We start from the raw sequence: 16,081 nt of genomic DNA, 5'->3' as shown, positions 1-16,081 counted from the left end.
GATAGTTCTCTCTTCTAAGGGTTTTCCCCTTTTTCTTGATGTTGAATTCCCCTTACCTGTGCCAGGTTTCTGACTGAAACCTACGTAACACCAGGAGTGACTAATTCTTCTGTTTTCCAGCTTTCTGAGACCAAGATCTTCACTGCCTCTAATGTGTCGTCAGTGCCTCTGCCTGCGGAGAATGTGACAATCACTGCTGGTCAGAGGCAAGTGTGTGGTATAATTCAGTATCTTTTCCCAAGGGTATCTACTAAGTTAGTTGTAATGAAGAGTGGCACTGGGCCTTTACAGACTCCCATGGTGTCGGTAATAATGATAACCAAATCACATTATGGTCCTATTAAGTTGATTGGTAGATTTGTAAGAGTTGATATTAGTAATCTACTGAATGGAAATCCACATATTACAATTTTAAAGCTAACTCTCCCCCAAATAGCCCTGTAATGCATAGGTCAGCCTTGTCAGCATCACAGGTATTGATGAAAACTTAGAACTTAGAACTTGTGGTAAGTCAGGTAAAGAGAAGCTGAAAGTGGAAAGTTTTCATTTATTTCTGAATTTGCAGAACTGTTCAATAGTTTCTTCTCTTGCTTAATAATTATGATCTTTGCTTAGCCCACTGAGTATGGTGATAATTTTTTTCCCTAGGATATGGCTTATGAAATTTTTAGAACTTGAACATAGGTATTGGGGTCAGTAGAGGAAGATAACACTTGTCAGGGAATATTTTTATCCCCTGAAAGACTCTTGGATTATTTCTAGACCTGGGTATGATAGCTGTTGATTCAGAATGTCCTAAAGAGAAGTGCGATAGGAATAGGATGTTCAGGATGTCATTACCAGAGGTAATGTGTTTTTTGTTTTCATACAACTTTATTGGAGTATAATTGCTTCACAATGCTGTTAGTTTTTGTTGTACAACAAAGTGAATCAGCCATATGCATACATATATCCCTATATACCCTCCCTCTTGAGCCTTCCTATCCCACCCCTCCAGTTCATTGCAAAGCACCGAGCTGATCTCCCTGTGCTATGCTGCTGCTTCCCAATAGCTAGCTGTTTTACATTTGGTAGTGTATATATGTTGATGCTACTCTCACTTCGCCCCAGCTTCCCCCATCCCCTCCCCCGTGTCCTCAAGTCCGTTCTCTATGTCTGCATCTTTATTGCTGCCCTGCCACTAGGTTCATCAGTACCATTTTTTTTTAGATTCCATAAATATGCGTTAGCATACGGTATTTGTTTTTCTCTTTCTGACTTACTGCACTCTGTATGACAGACTCTAGCTCCATCCATCTCACTACAAATAACTCAATTTCGTTTCTTTTTATGGCTGAGTAACATTCCATTGTGTATATGTGCCACATCTTCTTTGTCCATTCATCTGTTGTTGGACATGTAGGTTGCTTCCGTGTCCTGGCTATTGTAAATAGTGCTGCAGTGAACATTGTGGTACATGTCTCTTTTTGAATTACGGTCTTCTCAGGGTATATGGCCAGTAGTGGGATTGCTGGGTCATATGGTAGTTCTATTTTTAGTTTTTTAAGGAACCTCCATACTTTTTTTTTTTCCTATGATACCAAATATCTGTGATTTTTTTTTTTTTCACACCAATTCTGCAATTCTCTGACACCAGCTGGGTGTTCTGACATTAACTCTCCAGAGTTAGCGCAGACCCAAGTTGACCGCTCAGTACCACAAGACTGCCTTTATTTACTTCAGAGGTCAGCTGCAAATGGGCCACCTGCACATTTCTGCCCAGCCGACTACAAATTTGGGAGTTCTCACAGCCCCCTCCTCAGGTTTAATAATTTGTTAGAATGACTCACATAACTCAGGAAAGAGTTTTATTTGCTGTCCCTGGTTTATTATAACCAGTACTCAGGAAGAGCCAGATGGAGAAGATGCATAGGGCATGGTATGGGAGTTGGTGGAGCACAGAGCTTCTAAGCCCTCTCTGGGTGTGCTGCCCTCCTGGCACATCGATGTGTTCACCATCCCAGAAGCTCACTGAACCTCATTGTTCAAGAGATTTTAATCAGAGTTTCATTACATAGGCATGATTGATAAAGTCATTGGTGATTGAATTCAATCTCTAGCTCCTCTTCCTTCCCTAGAAGTGGGTGGAGGGTGGTGGGGCTGATAGTTCCAACTCTCTAATCACTTTCTTGGTGTTTCTGGTGACCAGCCACCTTCTTGAAACTCTGTGAGGGGTCCCACCCTGTTAACTTTATTAGCATAAACTGTGGTTGAAAGAGACCAATTATGAAAAACAAAAGACACTCCTACGACTCAGGAAATTTGCAAAGCCCCTAGTATATATTTTCATTATACCACAGGTAACTTGAAATATTTTAAAAATTGGGGGAAAAATTCCCCAAACCCTTCTTGTTCCAAAGCTGCTTGAGGAAGCCAGCATTCTAGTATGTGGTTTTATATATTAGATATTGGTAATGACAGGTATTTAGCATTAAGATCATGGGTAAAAATTTGTAAATTTTGGCCCAATTATCGAGCTGCTGTATTAAAACTAACATTTGATATTTCACTAAGTTAATTTCACTAAAATTAAAATATTCAACATTATTAAGGTTGGCAGCCTCAATGGAGCATAGGTAGATACTGTTGTGGTTCTTACAGATCTGTTATTTTGATGAATTAAGCATTTCACGGCTTTGTGTTTCTGGGGAGTGACTTCATTTTGATCTAACCATAGTCTGAGTCAGGTGTTAGGGAATGCTGGAATGTTCAGTCATTATTCATCAAGCTCCCATCTCTCCACCAGAATTGACCTTGCTGTTCTGTTGGGGAAGACACCATCTTCAATGGAGAATGATTCATCTAATCTGGATCCATCTCAGGCTCCTTCTCTTGCCCAGCCTCTGGTGTTCAGTAACTCGAAGCAGAGTGCCATATCACAACCTGCTTCAGGGAACACGTTTTCTCATCACAGTATGGTAAGTAGGAAACATGGTGTATCCTAACCAAACTTTTGTGCAACCCCAGCACATACATACAGTAATTCCTTTCAGTGATACCCAGAGGTTTGGGGCAAAGTAAAGCGTCTTCTTTTGTCTTCCTAAGCTGACTTGGGTGTGGAGATGTCGAGTTGGGTAGTAAGGGATATGGCTCTAGGAGAGGACTTAGCTTTGGACAGACTGAGTCATCTTATAAAAATGAGTTAGGAGACTTCTCTTGTGGGCCAGTGGGTTAGACTCCACACTCCCAAAGTACGGAGCCCGAGTTCGATCCCTGGTCAGAGAACTAGATCCCACATGCATGCCACAACTAAGAAGCCCACATGCCTCAACTAAGACCCAGCGCAGCCAAAATAAATAAATAAATTAATTAATTAATTAAATGTATTTTTTTAATGTGTAGACTTTAAAAAAATGAGTTAACATCATTTACTGAAGTTATTGTGTGAACATTGTTCACTATTATTCTTGAAGAGTGAAAATCAGTGACAGCCAATTTTAATACAAATTAGTATTAGTAATACTAATTAAACTTGGATGGAAGGTTGTAGCAGTTCCGTGCTTTTTGTTTGTTTGTTTTTTGGTTTTTGGCTGCACTGTGCGGCATGTGGGATCTTAGTTCCCCGACCAAGGATTGAACCCATGCATTGGGAGCACGGAGTCTTAACCCCTGGACCACCAGGGAAGTCCAGCAGTTCCCTGTTTCTTGATAGAGCAGAATTGTCATATGTCTTCATTTAAACCAGACATTTCTGAGCTAGGCTTCTAAAAACTTGGGGTCTTCCTGAATCTGCCCACTTACTAGCTATTTCTCCCTTTCTCTGTAAGTGGGGATAAGAGCGCTTGCTGTGCCTATCTTACAGGGCTTCAGGAAGATAAATAAGATAATGGGTAAAGTCTCCACAAATGTGGAAGTAGTGGTATTGGTTATTAACAACCTAGAGCACTTATGGCAAATGACTTGTTGATTCAGAATATTTTTTAAAATTCAAGGTCATCAATTATAGCAAAGGTTAAATGACTAAACAAAGATGGTCAGTAAATCCTAAAAGTACTGCTTTTTCTCTCTTCTTTCCTGTTTATTTTACTTTCCTTACTTTCCTGTTTATTTTTTGGTGGAGGGTTACTATAGTTGTAAGAGGTAAGAAACTATGTGTATGCATATACTTTTATTTTTCTAGTAGTAACGTTAGAGTAATTACTTCAGCTGTAAAACTGCCAAGTCAGCCTCTAATCCAGAGCTGTTAGGTTTTTTAAAAAATAAATTTATTTATTTATTTATTTTTGGCTGTGTTGGGTCTTCATTGCTGTGCGGAAGCTTTCTCTAGTTGTGGCGAGCAGGGGATACTCTTTGTTGCGGTGCTCATGCTTCTCATTGCAGTGGTTTCTCTTGTTGCGGAGCACGGGCTCTAGGCGCGCGGGCTTCAGGAGTTCTGGCACAAGGGCTCAGTAGTCGTGGCTCACGGGCTTAGTTGCTCCGCGGCACGTGGGATTTTCCTGGACCAGGGATCGAATGCATGTCCCCTGCATTGGTATGCGGATTCTTAACCACTGCGCCACCAGGGAAGTCCCACTCTTAGTTTTTAACGGTTGTCTTAAAATAGTTTTTTGTGTTAATAGTAATTTGGTGGTTGATATTCTGCCATGTATGAGTGGTCACAGGAGAGAAAAGGTGGCAGAGGAGGGAGAGGAGTGTTGGGACTAAAAAGAAAAAGAAGGAAGAAACAAAATGGGACGAAGGTTGTAGGAAGATATAATGAAGATCAGAAAATAACTACCAACACCTAAGATATATGACTGGAAAATGGGTTAAGTGCTCTGTGTCACTTTTAATTGCCTTTAATGTCTGGAGTTGAAGATTTACACCTAAATCCAAATTCTCATATCAAAAATAAGTTTTCAGTATACTTCTACTTTAACATTCTGTTTAATGTGTGTCATGTGATATGTGAAACTAAACATAAGTACTATTCTTTTTTTTCATTACCTGTGTTAATCAGTATGCTATTTAATGTAGTTCTTTTCCATTGAGGACAGAGGTTAGAGGATTAATTTCCCTTAAAATTTAATAGGTATAAGTAATATAGGAGCCCTTCCCCATTATCATAATATATGAATGTTAGGTAATTTTCTATACCTTCAGTGTTACATGCTTGCAGAATATTTGGTAATCATTGCTGTGCGGGATCATCTCTCTGCCGCAATCCTGTACTTTCAACTAGATTTCCAGTGTTTTTGTTCTTGTTTGTATAGTCTTGGGATACAGACTGAAGTGGGAAAAAAAAGTCTTACCTTGGGTTGGACAGATTGGTTTTGTATAAGCATCGCTTAATGATGAAGATCATTATGTGCTTAAGTAAGAACTTAAGAGAGACTAGACTAAATCTCCTTGGAGGTTCTTTAGAATAATCAAGGCCACACGGTTAATCTTCTGGTCTAGGCTGGTAGTTTTACTTGGTAGTAGGGAATAGAGAGAATCCCCCAAAAGCATTAAGAGTAAATTTTGTTTTGTCATCATGATTACCCTGTAGAACTTGGATATACACAGAAAACAATAAAATCATATTGACTCATTACTTGATCATTTAGTGCAGAAGTTGAGATAGCCCCTTAACTTTGCTTCTTTGTCTCTATGCTACTTATTAGAAACATTGAGATGAAGCTCAGTTAGTTGTTTTTGTTCCTTTTGAGCTGTTCAGTGGAAGGGGCAAAGACTTTAATGGCTGAAGTGAAATTTTATATCACCTTCATGTTAGCTTAATAATCAAGTATTAGTTGATTAAAAATTCAAAGGGGAGAAGACTCCTCCAGTCATTAAAGGAGTCCCTGAGAAGGAGGGAGGGGAAAGTGATGGTAATGGTATAAATTTTAATGGCTCTTATTTTTTTGACTGCTTGTTATGTGCCATGCACATATTAAATGCTTTATATAGTATTTGTTTAATCTTCCTACACCTTTATGAGGTACTACTTTTATTACTATTTTCAGATGAGGAAAATGAGGTACAGACCAATTACAAGTAATTTTTCCACAATTATTTAACCAGGATTTGAATCTAGACATTCTGAGTCCAGAGCTTATGCTGTAATGGACTATTCTATTTGGTGACATTCTTTTTAAAAAATTTTATTTAGTTTATTTTTATTTTTGGCTGTGTTGGGTCTTCATTGCTGTGCGTGGGCTTTCTCTAGGTTCGGTGAGTGGGGGCTACTCTTTGTTGCGGTGCACGGGCTTCTCACTGCGGTGGCTTCTCTTGTTGCAGAGCACGGGCTCTAGGCGCGTGGGCTTCAGTAGTTGTGGCATGCGAGCTCAGTAGTTGTGGCTCACAGGGTCTAGAGCTCAGGCTCAGTAGTTGTGCACACAGGCTTAGTTGCTCCGCGGCATGTGGGATCTTCCTCGACCAGGGCTTGAACCTGTGTCCCTTGCATTGGCAGGCGGATTCTTAACCACTGCACCACCAGGGAAGCCCTGGACTTTCTTTACTTGTTTTATCTATACTGGCTCTTAACTGGGATAAGTGTTTTGTTTTTGTTTGTTTGTTTGTTTTTTGAGTAGTTGAACAAAGTTGCTTGGCTGTGGATTTCTCTAATCTCTGTTTTGATCTACAGGTGAGCATGTTAGGGAAAGGATTTGGTGATGTCGGTGAAGCTAAAGGCAGCAGCACCACAGGCTCCCAGTTCTTGGAGCAATTCAAGACTGCTCAGGCCCTGGCTCAGTTGGCAGCTCAGCATTCTCAATCTGGAACCACCACCACCTCCTCTTGGGACATGGGCTCCACCACACAATCCCCATCGCTGGTGCAGTATGGTGAGAAATATGGAAAGTGATTTGAATTCTTTAAGCATGGGAGCATTACTGCCAAGAGGCTAGCAGGAGTAGGGGTGGAGAATGTGTTCTGAAGTGAGAAGAAGGGCATCCAACTGGCTCTTTTCCCACACTGATTTCCCCTGGTGAGATAGGCTCAGTTCAGAAAGCTGGGGAATAATAAATAAATACATAAGTTGAGGCTGTATATCTCTATATCTCTTTCATCAAATTTAGCCCTGTACACATTTGCAGTCTTCTGTTGTCCTGAGGGTGTTTTGGGTTTTCTCTAGGTTTATCTTTAGTATTTGAAAACATCATACTGCCTTTGGGCTTTTCCATTTTAGGACCTTACACTTTAAACATGAACAATTCCTGGATTCCTTTCTTACATAGGCAGGGTAATAGTTTTTATTTGATTAGGTTCTACTTAACAAATAAAATCCAATGATTGCCACCTATAGAAATGAGATTAAATCTTAAAAGAGGACCTGTTTATATGAGTTTCTGATTCCTGGGGGCCTAATTCATGGCTCTAGAGCAGGATAATAGCATTTTCTTGAGGTTCATGAGCACCTCTGGCCTCATGCTTATTGGATTTCCTCGTGCAGATTTGAAGAACCCAAATGATTCAACAGTGCACAGCCCCTTTACAAAGCGCCAGGCTTTCACCCCGTCTTCAACCATGATGGAGGTGTTCCTTCAGGAGAAGCCACCCGCAGTGGCTACCTCCACTGCTGCACCTCCACCCCCATCTTCTCCTCTGCCAAGCAAATCCACCTCGGCTCCACAAATGTCTCCTGGGTCTTCAGACAACCAATCGTCCAGCCCTCAGCCGGCTCAGCAAAAACTGAAACAGCAGAAGAAAAAAGCCTCCTTGACTTCTAAGGTATATTTGAACTTTTAGATAGGTATTATTTTAGGGCAAAGGGATGTGGGATTTGAGAATTGAGATTGTAAGGGTGTAATTTGGAGGTTTGAAGCAGAAATTTTTCATTAGTCTTATAGTAAGCTTATAGTAAACCATTACTTTTTCTTCTCTACAGATTCCTGCTCTGGCTGTGGAGATGCCTGGCTCGGCAGATATCTCAGGGCTAAACCTGCAGTTTGGGGCGTTGCAGTTTGGGTCAGAGCCTGTCCTTTCTGATTATGAGTCCACCCCCACCACGAGCGCCTCTTCAAGCCAGGCTCCAAGTAGCCTCTATACCAGCACGGCCAGGTAGAGGAAACAGCCATCATAAGACTTCTTTTATCAGACCTTTACCAGTTTTTCTAAATCTCTTGCTGATTCGTAGAACTCTGGACAGGCCAAGCCTCTGATTGAGTGAGGGAAAAGTAGCCAATTGTAGCATTTTCTTGAGCACTTTAAAATATCTTTACTAGGTTTTTCCTAACTCTAAACAGAAATGTATCCCTTGGGCACTTCTAGAATGTCCAGGCACAGTTCCTAGAGACATGTACCCCACCTTTAACAGAGTACCTTGGCATCTACCACAGCTAAAAATGCTTTTGACACTTTTAGCCCCTTGGTGTGGACTTAAGCCTATGAAGGGTGTAGCTTTGAACTCCTAGGAAGGAGGTAGCATTAATATATTACAAAATTAAAAGAAACCTTTCCAGTAGAACCTTCCCTGCCTCCTCTGATAGCTATCAGGGAAGGCCATCTTAAGCAGTAGAAAATCCTGGAGGAATTTCAGAGTACTAGGGTATTTTTTTCAATCCTTAGAATTTAAAAATAGAGATATCTTGCCCCAGCCTAGCTCTGTTGAATCATAATTGCTGTTAATGCATATGAATATTTTAAAAGTGGCTTTCAAGAGAATTTTACTTCATAGGGTTTTTGAGAGGGCCAGGAGCTCAGAATTTCTTAAAATGAACATGAGCAAAAGGTGATTTTTCCCATGTTTAGGGTTCATGTTATGATGGTATCAAAGGGACCAAGAGTAGTATATCGTTTCTACTGACTTTTAGCCTCTTTTTCTAATAACAGCAGGATGTAAGGGAACAAGAAATTTTTCTCTTCCTTTAAGAGTTGAAAATGTTTTTAAACTCGATTGTTAGCTTAGATCCCTGGCTCTATAGGATGTGGAAATTCCTACTGTTGTCAGGAGAAAATTGCGGCAGTTTCTTTTATTTGTTGCTGGAATTTTTCTTTTTGATTGTAATTAACTTACACAAGTAGTGGATCTCCACTGTTTTAGAGCAGATCAGTGGATCTGCTCTATTCATCTCTCAGATTTTCCTTCTCCATTCCCCACAGTGAATCTTCATCCACAATTTCATCTAACCAGAGTCAGGAGTCCGGTTATCAGAGTGGCCCAATTCAGTCGACAACCTATACCTCCCAAAATAATGCTCAGGGCCCTCTATATGAACAGAGATCCACACAGACTCGGCGGTACCCCAGCTCCATCTCTTCATCACCCCAAAAGGACTTGACTCAGGCAAAGGTATTGGCTTCATGAGCCCCTGGGCATTGGTTAGGAGAATAGCGGGCAAAATCTCTGAAATATTAGTGTTTTACTTCTTGACAAATGGTGCTAAGACACCTCTGAAGTGCTGATTGAGAAGCTGAACCACATTTTTGTGGTTGGTGAAATAAAAGTTCTCTTCACTAACCTTGGAGACTTAGAGCCAGAAGATCATTCTCTTTGCACTAAAGATTCATTCTCTTTAGTAGAATCAGTCTCAATTACCTGTTTTCTCTTCTTGGAAGATCTGATTGCCAGCCTTCTGTGGGTGCATATCAGTAGACTTCACCTTGCTATGTCTTGGCTTGGTGAGGGGGACAGCATATGCTAGAGGCAATGTGGAGTGACTGTCAGATGCAGCCAGCAGAATAGGTGGTTTGGCTGAACTGTCATACTCCCACATCCTCCCCCAGGAATCACTGGATTTGGACCTTTCCTGTGTCTGTTTGGGGTTTGGGATCTCTTCAGCAGTTTGGGCCTTGCCTTCTGTTGCCCTGGGTCACACAGGGTTGGTATATCTTATTTTTGTTGTTTTTAAATTTTTGGTTTTTTTACTTTGTTTGGGTAGTATACATTATGTTAATCCTTTCATTAACTTGTAGAATTTCTCTGAAAGAAATTGGTTGACAGAAGTTAAGCTGAGTCAATGTGATAACTTGACCTATTCACTTGTGTTTGTCTGTTTCTTATTCCTCTGTTTTTTGTACCAGAATGGCTTCAGTTCTGTGCAGGCCACGCAGTTACAGACCACGCAATCTGTTGAAGGTGAGTGTTCTCCAGGCTTTTTCCTCTCAGTTGTAGTGTTTTTACTCCCCTTTAAATATTTTTGCATTTCGTAGATTGTTGTGAAAAGAACCCTGCCTCAATGATCAAAACTTCTGGTATAGTCTTAGCTTGGTTCTTTTTACCTTGCTGTTTAATCTCAAACTATCGTAAGTTTCAGGTTCTCTGTCTTGTAACAGTGATAATTCTCTGGGTTCTCTTTATTGGACAAATGAGATCAGTGCTGTGAAATGCTTGAAATTAAAAAAAAAAAAAAAGAAAAGATTGTACCTAAATGTTAGTGGTCCATTACTAAATAACTCACACTCTTGTCTTTGGGAGAGCCTATGGCTGTCGTCACCTCTCAATAACTTCCTCTGATGAGGTGAATTCCTTTCTTTATTTCCAGGTGCTACAGGCTCTGCAGTGAAATCTGACTCACCTTCCACTTCTAGCATCCCCCCTCTCAGTGAAACGGTATCTGCAGCTTCCTTACTGACGACAACCAATCAGCACTCATCTTCCTTGGGTGGCTTGAGCCACAATGAGGAGATTCCAAATAGTACCACCACACAACACAGCAGGTGATTTGGGGTGAGGATGGAGGTTTGGATTGGTGAGTAGTAATAACAGAGCTCTCTGGTTCTATCTTGTCCTCTCTGCCTAGCAGAGACCACATTAGCTAAGTGGATGACCTAAAAGCTATGGGAAGTAAAGACAGAGGAGGCTTTTTTCCCTTTTTCAACACCCATTCTTGCTTTAACTGCTCACTACCCCTGGCTGGCCATTGTGTTTACCATATGATCTCAGATCTCCTTGGTCCCATATTATGCCTCCTTTGCCTGTGTTCTTTGTTTTTTTTTCAATTGATGTATAGTTGATTGATTGATTGATTGATTGATTGATTTGTGGTATGCGGGCCTCCCTCTGCTGTGGCCTCTCACGTTGCGCAGAGCACAGGCCCCGGACGCGCAGGCCCAGTGGCCATGGCCCACGGGCCCAGCTGCTCCGCGGCATGCGGGATCCCCCCAGACCGGGGCGCGAACCCGGTTCCCCTGCATCGGCAGGCGGACGCGCAACCACTGCGCCACCAGGGAAGCCCGATGTATAGTTGATTTATAATGTGTTAATTTCTGCTGTACAGCAAAGTGATTCAGTTATACACATACATATTTCCTTTTTTATATTTTTTTCCATTATGGTTTGTCTCACAAGATATTGAATATATTTCTGTGTGCTATACAGTAGGACCTTGTTGTTCATCCATTCTATGTATACTAGTTTGCATCTACTAACCCAAAACTCCCACTCTATCCCTCCCCACCCCGCCTGCCGGCAACCACAAGTCAGTTCTCTGTGTCTGGCCTGTGTTCTTGACTGAAGCTCCAGATCAGGTAACCATAGCCCTATGGCTAATGGCAACCTCTTGTACCTTACAGCACGTTATCTACTCAGCAGAATACCCTTTCGTCATCAACATCTTCTGGGCGCACTTCGACATCCACTCTTTTGGTAAGTGTGATGCTATAAAAGAGGAAGTGTGGTCTTGTTACACTTAAACAACTGTCCAACTGTAAGAGTCTCCCAAGAAGGGACTCTTGAAAATTTCTTCATGAGGTGGCAAAATGATAATTCATCTGAAGTTGCAGGAAAGGAGTAAAAGGATGTTTGAAGCCGAGAGAGGCAGAAGAATCCAGAAATATTGCAGAGCTGTGGGCCAATTCTCAAAGCCCTGGAAGTGACTTTTTTGAATATATGACTTTTTTTTTTTAACACTGTAATTGGGTGGGACTTTGTATGCTATGATAAATTCTGTAAGAACATCCCTTTCTAACTGGTACATCCATTTTCATTCACTGGTCTGGGGTATGGCAAACATGAGTCCTGAAAATAATCAGTTTGAGTCTGGGCATCCTATGAAAGTAGAGGCCAGATGAGAGCTTTTGGCCAAAGAATTAATTTCACTGTTGTGATTTTATAACAATTTGTGGAATTAAGCTGAGATGGTAAGGAAGAAAACTAACTTCAGAAGGACCTGTTTTGGGCAAAAGTGTCTGGTTTGTCAAAAGCCTGGGGCAAGGTAATGAGGGTTAAGACTTTTTCAGGAATCTCTCTTTCCTCAAGTGTACTATTTCAGGTTTAAATTCATTAGAACTTGTACTTCTTTCTAGCTTGTGAACTGGTCTGTTGTGCTGGCCTAGTGAAGAAGAATGTGGGAGAGAAGACTATGATATATTTTTCAGACCTAAACTATTTTCTGTCTCCTCATTGGCTAGTCAGTGTTGGTTTCTAGGGAGTTTGTCCCCACTCGCTCTGCTGCCTTTCTGAACAGGGTGATAATGTGCAGTGGGTCTGTTGTTACCATCTTTACCAGATGAATGTTGGGGAATGTGTAGCCAGACAGTATTTAGTAACTTCTTCTAATTACTTTGGCAGAGAGCACCCTAGTACCCTGCCTCAGCCTTTTTAATTGAGAAGTTGGTGTGATATAATCAACAGAAGGGATTGTCTTTCCTGACCTGTTATACTAATCACTGTTTCCTCCTCCTCTCTTCCACTGCACTGCCTTTTGAAGCACACAAGCGTGGAGAGTGAGGCGAATCTTCATTCTTCCTCCAGCACTTTCTCCACCACATCCAGCACCGTCTCTGCACCTCCCCCCGTGGTCAGTGTCTCTTCCAGTCTCAATAGTGGCAGTAGCTTGGGCCTCAGCCTAGGCAGCAACTCTACCGTCACAGCCTCCACTCGAAGCTCAGTTGCTACGACTTCAGGTAGCCCTGCATAGAAGATGAATTGCATTCCTTTGGTATGGACGAGCAAAGTAATAGTGTGACAAGATAAAAATACAATTTCTCTTTCAGGAAAAGCTCCTCCCAACCTCCCTCCTGGGGTCCCGCCGTTGTTGCCTAATCCATATATTATGGCTCCAGGGCTGTTACATGCCTACCCGGTAAGTGAGACTGAAGGATCTTCTCCACAAGAGGAAGGTGGTATGGCTATTCTTTATGGCTGTGGCTTCAGGAGGAAGAATATAATTAAATAATAAACGAGTGGTTGTCACATGTAAGCAAACAAGTTTTTAATCTTTGTAGTTTTGGAAAAAAATAATTTTTTAGAGAGGAAGGTCTAAACCTAGACCAGGTCCTCTATTGTGTATTTTCTCAGGTGAAACACAATTTCTGGGCCTCAGAAGCCAAAGGCCAGAGTGTCTAACTGGAATCCCTTTCAATTTCTTAGGGAATTATTTTCTCTAGTTGGATTGATTCCTAATTTCTAGGGGTCTATGCTGGCTCTGACCTAGTCAGAGTAGAGTTCCCTGACTTAGTCTGGGGCTATCTGAGAATAGGTGACTGACAGTAGTAGCCTTTTGCACTGTTGTGTCTTGTATCAGCTTCGTGTATTCAGTGCCTATTAAGATGAAGGATATTTATTTAAAAAAAATTTTTTTTAAACATCTGTTTTTCAAACTTACGTTTATCAGGGGATTAGGGCAGGTGTGGTGGGGGGGGATAAATTGGGAGATTGGGATTGACATACACACACTACTATATATAAAATAGGTAATTAATAAGGATCTACTGTATAGCACAGGGAACTCTACTCAATACTCTGTAATGGCCTGTATGGGAAAAGAATCTAAAAAGAGTGGATATATGTTATATGTATAACTGATTCACTTTGCTGTACACCTGAAACTAACACAACATTGTAAATCAACTATACTCCAATAAAAATTTAAAGAAAAACAAAAACTTGTTTTTGCCTTCAGAGAGTCTAGAAGAATATCATACAAATGAAACATCCATTAGCACGTTTTTAATAGCTAACACACTACCTTAGTACCCAGACATTAAAGAGTAGAGTAAAATGCGAATCCTTTCTGAAGGAGATAAATTTTAAGCCATAGTTTGAAGGGCAAAGGAGACAAAGACAGGTAGAATAAAGCAGGCTATGTATGTATGACTTGTGCATACCCTACTGCTACCCAGAGGCCAGCCTAGTTGAATCACTGTGTAGCTCAAGGAAAGCTTCAATACCTTTCATGAATCATGTAATCTCTTTGTATTTCACTTCTTTCTTAAAATGAAGGAAATAATTTATGTCTTCTTCTTAAGAATGAGGATGAATGTTGATTTATCTTGTCTCTTAGCTCTTTGGTTTGCTACCATCATGACCAGTTCTCATTAATATTGTTACATGTTTGTATCTTTCAGCCACAAGTATATGGTTATGATGACTTGCAGATGCTTCAGACAAGATTTCCATTGGTGAGTATATGGTTGTAGAGCTTAGGAAAAGAAAGTGCTCTTAAAATTAATGTTTGGATTATTCCAAATGTTCAGTTGATAAGTCACAGACTTGGCTCTTTCTCAAGCCATACCTCCATACACATACTTTAAGATATATTAGAATGTACTTCCAGAGTGGCTCTAACAGAAGGTAATTTTTTTTTTTTTTTTTAATCAGAGTTGTGACATCTTTGAAGTAAACACATTTTAACCTGTTCTAAAGCTCAGAGTACTGTGGAGCTCTTGGGATGCTTCCTGTACGTCTCAAACACTGATGAATTCCAGAAGGAAGATCTGTTTTCTCCGTAGTAGTAGACTATTAGGGATAATATCTAGAGGTTTGAGAGTATTATTGGTACTGATGGACTTGAAGTGTTTCCTGGTGGGCATACTTGTAGACCTTGCCTGACTGTCCCCATGGCCAGGCAGGGGGGACAGTGTATGCAAGAGTAATATGGAGTTTGTGCTAGTTCAAGCCAGCTTAATCAATGGCTGGATAAATTGCAGTGCTCCAACATTCTCTTGCTTCTCACCCTGAATGACATGTCCTCACTTCTGGGAATGAGTGGCATTGAGTCTCTGCTCTTTTATCTCTCTCTCTTTCAGGATTACTACAGCATCCCATTTCCCACACCCACCACTCCGCTGACTGGGAGGGATGGTAGCCTGGCCAGCAACCCTTACTCTGGTAGGATTGGGATGGGGCTGAATAAAGGGAAGTTGTGTTGGCCTTGGTGGCAGAAACCTGATTAGTACAATGAAGGGATCCAGTTCTCACCTTAATTAAGATCTTTGACAGAAGTACAAAATGGATGTGGTAAATCAGGGTTGGTAGATTCAGAATCCTGCTGAAGATGGGCGTGTAGCAACTTGGCTTCTCATCCCACTTTCTGTTGTCTCCCTGTGACTCTGGATGATGTGTTGACTTCTCAGCTATTCTCTAGCTTTTTCCAGGAAGTACTGTGGTTGAACTGGCCTTCCTCTACTCATCTCTGCTCCTGTTCCTTACTCATGTGGGAGTCTCATTGCCTTGCTAGGCCAGTGCCTGACCTATTGTTGACCTTATTGCCCTGTCATTTTCCCTGACCTAGCATTGTTTTTCAAGTCCAGCATGGAGTTTTCCCCGTGGAGGGGAAGCAGAGAAGGAAAGGAGGGGGTGGAGTGGGGAAGAGATGAAAGAAAACAGGTGGGCGGGGAAATCATACAGGAGCTTTATTCTGGGAGCTGGTTTCTGCCACAGTATTGCACAGTCATGCAACATTAGTCCTTGACTAGCACTGTGTGGAGTGTATGCTGAGCAGTGCTAAATGGAGCCGCAAAGAAATGGAATTCAAAGCATTGAACTTTAATAGTCTCTGAAGGCTCTCCTGGAATCATGTGAAACCAGAAGAGGAAATTCTGCGTTGGTGTTGCGGGGTGAAAGAGGCAGATACATTTAGCCTCTCGTGTCACAGGTGACCTCACAAAGTTCGGCCGTGGGGATGCCTCCTCCCCGGCCCCGGCCACAACCTTGGCCCAGCCCCAGCAGAACCAGACACAGACTCACCATACCACGCAGCAGACATTCCTGAACCCGGCGCTGCCTCCTGGCTACAGTTACACCAGCCTGCCATACTACACAGGGGTTCCGGGCCTCCCCAGCACCTTCCAGTATGGGCCTGCTGTGTTCCCTGTAAGTACTTGGGCTTGGTCTTTACTTGTGGTGAAGAGTCCTAGCCCTGGACACTATGCTAGCTGCTTTCAAGGCTAGATGACTTCTTAGTAATGAATGAAGAGG

At 41.6% G+C, this 16,081-nt stretch overlaps 1 protein-coding gene and 2 non-coding genes across 27 annotated transcripts in view; all 3 read left to right on the top strand.

The window, feature by feature from the left end:
• UBAP2L (ubiquitin associated protein 2 like) overlaps window positions 1–16,081 on the top strand; it is a 42,338-nt gene that overhangs the window by 17,660 nt on the left and 8,597 nt on the right. For all 25 annotated transcript variants that reach the window (XM_028488800.2, XM_055084305.1, XM_028488794.2 and 22 more), the window contains 14 exons: window positions 121–206; window positions 2,786–2,957; window positions 6,587–6,785; window positions 7,394–7,671; window positions 7,829–8,001; window positions 9,043–9,232; window positions 9,964–10,018; window positions 10,425–10,599; window positions 11,455–11,527; window positions 12,591–12,786; window positions 12,877–12,965; window positions 14,230–14,283; window positions 14,911–14,992; window positions 15,759–15,976. In XM_028488800.2, the coding sequence (XP_028344601.1) occupies window positions 121–206; window positions 2,786–2,957; window positions 6,587–6,785; window positions 7,394–7,671; window positions 7,829–8,001; window positions 9,043–9,232; window positions 9,964–10,018; window positions 10,425–10,599; window positions 11,455–11,527; window positions 12,591–12,786; window positions 12,877–12,965; window positions 14,230–14,283; window positions 14,911–14,992; window positions 15,759–15,976 (2,040 nt within the window). The remainder of the gene's footprint in view (window positions 1–120; window positions 207–2,785; window positions 2,958–6,586; window positions 6,786–7,393; window positions 7,672–7,828; window positions 8,002–9,042; window positions 9,233–9,963; window positions 10,019–10,424; window positions 10,600–11,454; window positions 11,528–12,590; window positions 12,787–12,876; window positions 12,966–14,229; window positions 14,284–14,910; window positions 14,993–15,758; window positions 15,977–16,081) is intronic.
• Window positions 9,522–9,658, top strand: LOC112062242 (small nucleolar RNA SNORA58). The gene has a single exon (XR_002890635.1). It is a non-coding gene; the product is annotated as a small nucleolar RNA SNORA58 (small nucleolar RNA).
• Window positions 14,689–14,824, top strand: LOC112062241 (small nucleolar RNA SNORA58). Its single transcript, XR_002890634.1, has one exon. It is a non-coding gene; the product is annotated as a small nucleolar RNA SNORA58 (small nucleolar RNA).

The sequence above is a fragment of the Physeter macrocephalus genome, chromosome 4, assembly GCF_002837175.3.
Source record: "Physeter macrocephalus isolate SW-GA chromosome 4, ASM283717v5, whole genome shotgun sequence".
NCBI lineage: Eukaryota > Metazoa > Chordata > Mammalia > Artiodactyla > Physeteridae > Physeter > Physeter macrocephalus.
Note: the sequence above shows the minus strand (reverse complement) of the source record. Positions and strands in the feature narration are given on the sequence as shown.